The sequence below is a fragment of the Pygoscelis adeliae genome, unplaced genomic scaffold, assembly GCF_000699105.1.
Source record: "Pygoscelis adeliae isolate BGI_AS28 unplaced genomic scaffold, ASM69910v1 Scaffold49, whole genome shotgun sequence".
Classification (NCBI taxonomy): Eukaryota; Metazoa; Chordata; class Aves; order Sphenisciformes; family Spheniscidae; genus Pygoscelis; species Pygoscelis adeliae.
In genome coordinates this window covers 487,331-498,514 of record NW_008825545.1, presented here as the reverse complement: position 1 = coordinate 498,514, position 11,184 = coordinate 487,331, and the positions used below count along the sequence as shown (strand labels likewise).

Below are 11,184 nucleotides of genomic sequence, written 5' to 3'. Positions count from 1 at the left end.
GAGCTAAAAACAGTTTAATAATTGAAATAAAATAATAATAGCAATAATAATAATGTAATAATAATAATAAGAATACACAAAGCAAGTGATGCACAGTGCAATTGCTCACCACCCGCCGACCGATGCACAGCCAGTCCCCGAGCAGCGGCCCCCCCGGCCAGCTTTCCCCAGTTTATGTACTGAGCATGACGTCACATGGTATGGAATGTCCCTTTGGCCAGTTTGGGTCAGCTGTCCTGGCTATGCCCCCTCCCAGCTTCTTGTGCACCTCCAACCTTCTCAGTCGGTAGAGCATGGGAAGCTGAAAAGTCCTTGACTAGTGTAAGCACTGCTTAGCAACAACTAAAACATGGGTGTGTTATCAACATTGTTCTCATCCTAAATCCAGAACACAGCACTGTACCAGCTACTAGGAAGGAAATTAACTCTATCCCTGCCGAAGCCAGGACAACAATCTACATGAACCCTTTTTTATCACTTTCTGGCATATACAGTGATGTTAAAGAATATCAGACGGTATTTTATCCTTCCCTAGAGGGACAGACACTGTTTCTCTTCCATTCTTAAATGTTTGATCGTGGGAGGTGCTGAGTACTGCCATTGATAAGAGTGTGTTAAAGCGCTAGCTAGAGGAGTGCCAAATCATACAATACCCCATCTGTAATGCCAGGCATTCTTTCTGGTAATATATCAGTTGAGCTCTCAGTTCTTCAGTAATTAGTTGTACATCTGTGAGCAACTGTCCATCTGATTTATTATCCAAGCAGCTATTGAAATACAGAACATTGCCCCATTTAGCCTCAGGATTGAAAGTTATGGTGTGCTAAAGTTGTGTTTAAAATGTAATAAAATTGACTATATATAAACAAATTACAAGTTTATGGGACAGTATAGACAATCTTAAATCAATATTTTAAAGTTCATAAATTTAAGGTGATTGAGCATAGCTTAACACATATGAATATATTTTTAATTGCTGCCTTCTTTTATTTAGTAAGAAGATTAAACACTGTCCTGGAAAATAACTTGATTGTAGTGAAGAAGACTTAGTGGAAAAGTGAATGTAAGTATTTCACAGCATGTGTCAATTATTTATGTTTGCAAACCATTGACATTGGTGATACTATACATAATGCTAAATTGGCAGCCTAATTTACCACTTTTAGTATGGCGAGACTGCTGGATCTGATCATTGTGCATATGTGTGAGAGAGATAAAATGTCTGTTATGTGGTTTTCAGTATGGGTCTGTAGGCTATACGTACCTAAATGCTTTTAATGGGGCCACGTGCTATTAGTTATTTGCATGCTTATGAACTGTTTGCAGGAAAAATGTCAACATGAACTTGTCACTAAGTGCCCTTAAAAGGAAAAAAAAACCACTACCCCTCTATAAATACCCATGGGGATCCTTAAATTCTGTAATGCGGACATATTTTCCATTTCCAGAGGAATTTAGTCGAACTTGGAATAATGCAGCCAGTATATAGTATTTTTCTGTATACTTGCCCCAAAGATGCGAGTTTATAGTAGAAGATTGCACTGTGGATTGGCAATTCAATTTAGCGTGAAATACAGAGCCTGCAAGTTCCAGGCTAAGTACATCATTGCTCACTTGAGGTCACTTTTTTGAACCTGGAGTCAGTAGTTCTCTAACAATAAGAGCTTTGGTTCATTTTCTAGACCCTTTTGAAACTGTTACTTTGCTGGTGAATACCCCATTATTTTTCTTAAAGTAATTGCTTTCCCTAGCTGTATTTCATAATAATGTGAACTCCCTAACTGTGTGCATGCACATGTGTATATGTACGTACCTATTTGTGTGTGAAGCAAAGCCATATCTCTGCAAGTCATACCCCAGGAGGCTTTGAGTGGCTCTGGTGTGCAGGGTAGTGATAGTCATGAACTTCTAGCTGCCACGGATTCGTTCCAGTATTTTTTTCATATTACATTTTTCCCACGATCTCACCTTCCATTTCCCAGAGCCTGCCTGATGAGTTTGGAAGCAGTCAACTAAGCCTTTCCAAATGCTGGATAAAGTACAGAATTCATGACTTAAATGACAAATAGGACGGTGATCCTGTCTTAAATGTCTAACAGGCTGGGACAGTTTTAATTTTAGCCTTCGGGCTTTTATAAACTTGCCTTCTAAAATTACTAACTGACCAATAGTACTGAAATAGTGAGATACTGCAGGAATGTTGCGAAATGCTGTCTGGTTTATATAGAGCTGTCTACTGATACAGGGTTGCTTGAAATTAAGATCCTCAGTTTTGACAACATTGTACGTAAGCTAAAGATTTACAGACTAGGCTGTGCATTGACTCTTTACATTACTGGTATCTGGCCCAGTTTGAAACCTATATAGGCTTATAAGATCAAATCCTTAAAACCTTCCGGTGTGTATTGAACAAAACAAAACAAAGTTTGAAGGCATTTACTGGGACCAGTCACTTTAGTTGCTTCAGGGTCCTAAAAGTACATCTCGAGTGACCTTGTTCAGGCCAGTGGCACTTCTTGAATAATTCCACGTGTGTATGACAAGTTTGTACATGTAAAAGTTTTTCTTGAGTTACTTTCACATTATTCTCACCAACTCGATCTTCAACTGTTTCTCCTGGGAAACTTGGGAAGAGGTACTGTTATCTTCAGTTCCCATTTTTTGTGAAATAAACAGAATATTTGTGTTTTCTTTGTTTGTAGTTTTTTAAGTGCCTGTTTAGCAGGAGAGCACCATTTGAGTATGGGTTGAATTGTAAAAGATATCTGCCCAGTTAAAATATCATTTCACATATATATGTGTGTGAAAACAAATAAAAGACATGAAGTAGAGCTGTATTTCAGGAAGCTGAGTAGTAGACTATTGACAACGTGATTATTAGCTGGTCATGAAACTGGCAGAGAAATAAACACATCCTTGTGGAGAGATGGATACTAGCACTTTGTCCTTGATGTAAAAATACATATGATCTGCAATAGATGTTATTTTTCTGATATTTTAATTTTGTGCATGTGTAGACTGAGCTCCTGAGTAGAAACCACCTTCTTGACCTGGCTCTTGCAGCTGTCTGACATTAAAATTATATATTTATCCTTCTAAACTTGAATAATTTTCAAAAATTAATTAGCCTCACATTGGCTGGCATTTTTGCAGTAATACCAAATTAACAGGTTTATGTGGCGAGGAGAAAATACCTTTTCATATCTACTTTTGGTTTTGTATCACAGAAGTGTCTATGGAGACATTCTCATATAAAAAGTCAGCAGAGCCCAAGAGAGGGAACAAAGCACTTAATGGGAACCAAGAGGAGCAGCGGCTTTACCTGCAGTCAATCACAAACTGGAGATAGAGCCCTGAAACTGTGAAATCCAGCACCTCCACTTATAATCATCCATTTTGATGTGTAGCGCATCCAGAGATATTTATTAAAAATTTTTGGTTTAGTCGAAATCAAAAATTAAATCTGAAACTTGGGCTTGAATACATTATAATGTTTCGGTAGGATAGCTGGTGGGGTTTTGGCTTTGGTTACCCTTAAAGCCAGAAAGTGGAATAAACTTGCAGAACCTTCCTCGTCCTCATTCTCTTCCAACCGACCTTCTCTTCTGGACTGACCTTTCATAGACCTGAAAGCCAACGTTGGGATGCTGGAGGAATCCAGTGAAATGTTGGTTTGCTGTGTTTCTTCACCTGGTGAAGAGGAGAGAGGAGATGGGGAGAGCAAGCGGGCTTTTTCCCCTTTAGGGAAAGGCTAGGAAAAATGTCTAATGAACTGGAGGAGATGATAAGCTGCTAATTGTGTTGCATTATACTGATGAAACATCAAAATAATCTTGAGGCAGTGACTGCAAGGAGGAGGAAGGGGAGTGTGTACCTTAGGGAATCAGGAGCAGGCACCGTCAAGTAGAGCACAGGCAGGAAAGTGCACCGGGTGGGGGTGAAGAACACCCAGCCCTAATTAGATACCAAAATTAGGTTCTCACTGCACATCTTGTAATCAGAGATCCCTGGAACAAGTTCTTAATGTAGCATTGAGTGTTTTGTTCACTGTTCTCAACAGTATTTCTTATGTAAAATGTGTGCACTGGTACCGTAAATAGCCTGGTTCAAACACCCTTGTGAAGGGTGAGGACCACATCATGTCATGTGCTGTCACTAAGCTCTGCTTGCTGGTAGGCAGGTTCTTTCTGGAAAGTGTATGGAGATGCTTTTTAGCATCCTAGATACTTCCAGGATTATAAAGGAGTTGCTCAAAAACAGTGCCCATCCCAAAAATGTCTACCTTAGTTTCAGGATCCAGCTGGGTATTATAAAATTAATTGTTGTTTATAAGAACTTGGCTCCTATACCGTGAATGCTATAAATAATTCTTAGCAGCATTTGGATAGCATGGTAAATAAGGCATAGAGCCACACTGGATAATGAGGAGAAAAATAAATATTGAAGAGTTGCTAGTTCATTAAATAATGTCTATGCTGTGCATGAAATGAGGCAGGGGAACAGGGGAAAAAGTCTCCCATCATAGAGACTATCATGAAGGATTTGCATAAGGAACTTAATTCTAGTATTTTGTAGATATGACAATCGATCAGACTTGAGTCCCCAGAATCACCTCTAAGACTCATCTTTAGATCCATAGGACTTAAGTCACTGAAACACCGGGTAACATTTGTTCAGTTATCTTCTGCATGTCTTGGGCAGTGGGCGAGAATGAGACATGGGCTTTGCGAAATGTTCTCACAGAATTTCTGCTGTTGTCACCCTGAGACCCTAAAGAGTGTTCGGGGGGACTACACAGGGATTGCATCTATCTTCATGCATGTGCTTTCTGGCATCTCTTCCAGTACCTTTGTCCCGTCCTTTTTTCTTTCCCTTCGGCTCTGTCTTTCCTGTGTTGCCTGGCTGATGGTGAGGAAAATACTGCGGCTCCAGGAGAGATGTCTTTGCACTACCAGCACGAGTAGCCTGTGACACCAGGTCAGGCTGTAACCACCAGCAGTAGCAACCACAGGAAAGCCCTGCATAATGATCTCTCTGGGGCGTGAAGAACAGCTTATTTGGAGACTTATGCTGCTGTTTTCCCATATGCTATCAAGTACAATCTTTTATTTCCCTCTAATCTGGGTTTATATTCACTGGGCCATGTAAAGGCCAAATGTCATGCCTTGGCTGCTAGATCTTTGTGACAAGAGTGCCCATGGTGAAAGCCCTACCCTTATTATCGAGCGCAGAGTGGCTGGGAGAGAGCTGGCTCCGCAGGCAAGCCTTGGCTCTCCATCTTTCTCTGGCAGCAGCCTACATGGGTGACCCATCTAACAAAAGCATCGCGCAGCTTTGGACGTATTTCATATCACTGGCTACAGATGAAACTGAATAGAGTTTTGCCCATATGTTGGCACCTTTCCCTCTATGGAGAAACGAGGCCACGCTTTACTAGTAGATGCAGTACTTGAATATCTGCAACGTGTTATGAACTTCTCATACTTAACTTTGAGACCTGCCTTGTAAAAAATATTAATAGGTTAGTTATAAAAAGGTGGTCTATTGGGGGGTGGGGATGTCCTTCCTCCCTACATTCAGTAACATTTGACCGAAGTCTATAGGTCTGGCTACAAGACCCACAGGAGAGAAGAGTCTTGCAACAAAACGCAATTTTTTATTTAGAGGTATCCATTCATCTTCCTTGAAACATAGATCTGCATGGCAGTCTTTCTTTCTCATATTTCTCTGCAATTATCTCCTAGGGAATAAGTTGAAAAACAAACAGTAGATTCTTTACCATTTTAGGAGAGGGTTGGAGACAATACTAGCTATTTTAAATGCAAAGTAATCCTTCCTTAATTAATACTTGGCAAAGCATTTTAAAGATCAAAGTGTCAATATTAGCTAATTCTCATGACACACCTGTCAGGTAAGTAAAAATTATATCCATTTATAGCCCAGGAAGCTGAAATACTGTCTAACATCAGCATTTTCACAGTTGCTACCTAGTTAATTTACTGAAATAACTACTCTAATTCTCAGAGGTTCTGCATATTCTTAGTTGTCCTAAATTATACTTGGAGCTCGAGAATATTCACACTTTTGAAACCGAGTGCAAGTATTTTGGTACAGAAACATGGGTATGGCAGCTGAACCTGAGGCATCCACACTTAAGGCTTTTTCCAAACTTAAGCATCCCTAAAAAGCCTAGAGCTGGAACTTGCATGCTCTCGATTCCCAGGCTGGACTCAGGCTCCGGCACTGCCCAGCTGTCATAGCTTAAGGCAAAGAGTTGTTTCTCAGTGGAGCTGCAAAAGGTTGGGAGGGTCAGCCTTCAGAGATTTTTTTTTGCAGGAAGGTGTGTGTAGAAGGAGTGTTTAGAAAGGGAGAGGGTGCTTGAAGTGGAAAGAAAAATGGTGTGTGATGGAAGTTAATTTTTCTACCTCCTGCTGTTGCTTCCATTAGAGATGCAGGTTACCTTGTTATTTCCGTCATGGCTCTTTCTCCTTTTGTTACAGCATCAGCAGAGTGGTATAATTGGGCTGGAGGACAAATTTTTTGCTGCCCTGTTGGGCAATGACCAAAAAGGAGAGGGGATTTTGAACAAGTGCTGTCTCCCCTTCAGTGTGCAGTGCAACTTGTTTCCAAGTGGTGTTTTAGCTGGAGCGGTGGTGGTGTTCAAGTGCCTTGCTTTGTCTGTGCAAACAGTTTTTGTAACCTGTTTGCTCCGCTCGGTGTGGCAATGCCCAGCCCTGAATACGGCACAAAACTTAAGGATGGCGTCACTCCGTCCCAGTCTGTTCTCCCTCTTGCAGGAGCAGGTGGGAGCGGACAAAATCCCAGCCAAAGGCCGTCGATGGGTTGGCACTTAAAGGAGGGAAAAGCCTAGACTACAAAAAGGGGTCTCAAGGGATTGAACAGCCTGGAGCAGGCGTGCACGGCTGAATTAGGAGTTGGAATTGTTTTGGCTTTCAAATTCAGAAGACTTGTTTGCTGTCTTGGCCCTGCTCAAAGTGAATAAGCGCTACTGCTAATAACAAAGCCCAAAACAGAGGAGTAAAGGATTAAAACCAGAAAATGACTCACCCTCCCCTCTCCCCCCTCCCCAGTTTCAGTCCCCACTAAACCACTTTACCTCACCAAAGCCCTGGTGGCTTTTCATTTATAAATAATCGTGTTTGAAATGTTAAAATGTGTAGGCAGGGATTAAAAGGATATGTGATGCTACAGCATTAAAACTGTGCAGACCTCTACAAGGGAATTGTGAAGGAAAATTAAAACGTAGTTATTTTTGGCAAGGGCTGCTGCATCCTGGGGAGATCAAGAGAAAGCAGAAAGCAGTTTACCCAAGCCTAGCGAAACTGAGTAGAAAAGCTGGGTGCAGTAAAATAGGGCTTCACATCAGTTCTTTGTCCTACTAAAGCCGAATTTGAAGTTTTGGGGTTATCTCAATTTTGGGGGTTATCTCAATTTTGGGGGGTGCAGGGAGGAGATTCACTGAGAAATTTCTGTCAAAGGTACCAGCCTAAACTGTGTTTTTCCTTCTGTAAAGGTTGGTGAGTACAACTGCTTGGTTATTACCCACGTTGTAACAGGTTTCTTCCTTCTCCTAATCCAATGGTGGGACTGAGAGGTGGATGGACGCCTGTAACACTCTCAACTCAGTGTGTCAGCCCACAGGATTTTACAGAATAAGCAGGTTGTGATGCCCATTTGGGGTATTATTCTGTATTCTCACAGAAGTGAGAATATTGGCACCAAGTTTCTTCTTGTGTCTGGCACCGAAAACTGAGAATTGTCCCCGCGCAGAAAAAGAAATGCGTTACGGTCTTAGAGGGAACTCTTGCAAATCAGTTGTCAGCATTGACTCTAGCATTGAGGCTGGAGTTTGAATATAATTTTTAGTGTAATTCTCGGATGCTACATTAGCTTTGTCTCCATAAACCTTTGATTCCTGGCCAAAGTGAGCCCTTTCATGGGACTGCCGATGTTGGAGTCGGTGAAATCTGCCTCCTCACCCCCCTTCTTTTTAATTTTAGGCAAGTGAACAATACCAGTGTGAACAATACCAGGGTGAACAGGCACAGATAAGGGCACTGTTCTGCTGCTTTTCTTGCTTATGGTCTTGCTGCTGTTTGTTGGTACGGGGGAAGCCTCTGAATGCTATGCCTGTAGCAACTGTGCGATTGCTAATAAACGAACAATTTTAGGAGGCCCCGTTCATTTCAGGTCTAAATAATTTTTGACACACACTCCGAGCCTACATAACCCAGTGAGCAGGGCTTTGGGGGGATCTCCTTGGGGGAGACAGGGCAGTGCCACCCCCCTCACCTCAGCTGCCCCACAGCTCCCTTCTGCCCCGCAGGCTGCAGTAGTGGCCCCTGCTGCTCCCAGCTCCCTGCACAGGGCGTTCACTCCATGGCTTTCAGACCAGGGCTTCTGCAAAAGCCCATTTGAAGCCTTCGTGCTGCTGATCCCCCTGGGTTTGGTGCTGGAACAGCCTGGCTGCAGGGGCGTTACGGGTGTCTTCACAGCTAGCAGTTTGAGGACTTCTGCTCCGTTCCTGCCCTGCATCCTCTTGCTTTATGATAGCAATGATGTTGTTTAAGCAGTTGTCTTAGGTGAACTGGTATGTTGCTTTGCTAAATGGGAACTGTTTGCATTAACGTGTTGATTTGTATGGAATATGCCACCTCCACTCCTCTTACTTAACCTTTGCTGTTACTTTTGTGCTAGCAAACATGAAAAAATGCCCTGTGCTCTCAGGGTGTTACTTTTTAAATGCTGTTTATATGAATCTGTTTATAAGCGCAGCTTGTGTTCTTGTTTTGTTTTTCTCTCTGCTTTAATGCATTTAAATGTATTAGTTGAGAAAAATCTCTATAATAATCTTTAGTTCAATTAATGTATTTAATTAAAGGATTTAACAAGGATAAAATTAAGAATTAAATACTTGTCTGCTTAATAATTTTTTAGGGCTAAATTCAAGGCAAGCCTCAACCTTATTTGATTCAGTTAATGCAGTACGTGCAAAAGACATTATATCTAAAAATAGCTGTTCCTTTGGACAGCTAGACAATATTCTACTGTCCTGTTACTGCAGCACGCAATTTGATCAAGCACAATGTCATGAAGTAATGTCAAGACATAAAAATATCTAGTTTTAGGTAGGAAATTTCTCATTGTCAGTCAGCAAGCCAATGACTTCGTAAACAGAAGTCTTCCAGGGATACACAAAATAGTCTTGTTTATCCTTGCTGGTTTTCCTTAAAATTGCATCAGTTTAATTTGTGACTAGTTAAATGAATCGTATTAAATTACAGTTCCTGGGAACTTCTGAATTTGTGAAACATTGCAACTCTTGTGTTTATACACAGCTAGTATTTTCTTTAAAGTGTGTCTGGAAATTTCCAGACAACTGAAGGGACCTGCCACGGTTTTCTTCAAAGCTAGACCTATGTTTTCAAAAAGCATGGTTTTTAGAGCTTGTTCTTGATCTTTTTTTTTTTTTTTAACCTGAAGTAAGAATGATGGTGCTGATTGCACTAAGGAGGCAGAAGGTGTGCGTTGCTTTGAAAGCTCTGGCTGGTTATTTTCATATATAAACACAGAGCTGTGTTTAACTTTATTTCTAAAAAAAAATATTTTTTTCCCCTCCTGTGGAAATGATGACCTTACAAATCATGGTACCTGTTATGGGCAATGTTACGGGGATTTATACTCTGACACCCTCTTACCTTCCTTTCTTGAGGTGTTTTCTGCTGAGATCCTCTTACTGCATGTCAGAGAAGTCCTGAGGACACCACAAGGGATGCCAGGGGACCCTCACTAAGAACAGAAAGCTAGGTCACAGTTTTGACTTTGGCATCCTTTGTATCACTTCCACATCCAAAAGTCTCCACCATAGGCTACTGGCCATTTGGCTCTTTAGGGTACTCATAGCGGGGAAAAAAAGGGTTACAATACCATTTCTATTGTAACGAGCAGAAACATACAGTACAGCTGACATCAGGGGTGGTGGAGCAGATCCCTGAAGTCCTTTAGCACTTCTTACAGCCAGCATCTTTAGAAAGCATGAGCTATATCATTCCGTACAGGAGAAACCGGACTAGTTTGGTCTTTGCTCTGCAGTGGTATTGATTGCCAGTGCTTCATCAGAAGTATCCAGAAATGGAATGACCATAGAGAGGTCTGCTTGGTCGCAAAGCCAAGGAGATCCTGTTCAAAGGCCAGGATGGTGCTAGGAAGGGAAGGTATGTGTGGTCAGTAACCCAGGGATGAGCTGATTTCATTGCATTCCCAGGTTTTTCATACCCTTGGGTGAACTCAAATCAGGCCATCCATCCATATGTGAATTCTTTGGTTGATTGACTTGAAAGATATATTGGATAGCGTTTGTTTATAGCTGTCCAAGCTGCAGGATATGGATTTTATCTGGCGTATAAATATTTGTAGTGCTACCCTGGGTTTGCTTTGCAGGATGTGTATGCTTCCTTCTTGAGCTGCGCCACATGGGATCGTTCTACCTGTTTGCATGATTACAGATGTTGCCTAAAGGAGCTCTATGCAAAGAAGTTATCTCTCTTAAGGGAGGTATATGTGAGCAAAGCTTTTACAGCTGGGGGGCAAGCTATGCTGAGAGAAATTGTTCTTTGAAAATATACCTTTGAAGTATATATAGGACCAGGAGGAAAAGAACAAGTAAATGGCGTAGATGGGGAATGGAAACAAAAACTAAAGAAAGGAAAATGTTCCAAATACATCTATTTTGCACGACTTGAGCAAAATTGAATATGCTAACATTATTGTAAGCAAATGTGGTACCCTGAAAATAGTCATCTTATACAAAAGCAGGCGTTTATTCTCACAAAAGAAGAATGAGCAGAGATAACATCCTCTCCCAGCAAGCCTGTCTGTTTGTTGTCTGTGACAAGGTGAGAGGCAGCCTTTCTTTCTCCAGTTGTAGGAAACCTAGTGAAGGTGTTTTACTCAAATCGTGTTAGGACATGTTTATACAGTCACTTTATTGGGTGCCAGTCCATACTGTTGCCAAACAAGGCAGGTTGGTTCTCTCATCTCCCCTAGCTGCCTGTTTCTGCCACTTCCATGGGTGGCATAAGTATGAGTGCAACCAAACCTCAAGCCTAAGCAGGAGCTGAAAACTAACCTGGCCATGAGCTGAAAAATGGGTGGTTCCGGCTG

General features: G+C 41.5%; 1 protein-coding gene across 1 annotated transcript in view; it reads left to right on the top strand.

Annotated features, from left to right (window-relative positions):
* The first annotated feature begins 992 nt into the window (after positions 1-992).
* PLXNB2 (plexin B2) overlaps positions 993-11,184 on the top strand; it is a 129,070-nt gene continuing 118,878 nt past the window's right edge. The window contains exon 1 of the mRNA XM_009332019.1: positions 993-1,063. Within this exon, the coding sequence (XP_009330294.1) occupies positions 1,062-1,063 (2 nt within the window). The 5' untranslated portion in view covers positions 993-1,061. The remainder of the gene's footprint in view (positions 1,064-11,184) is intronic.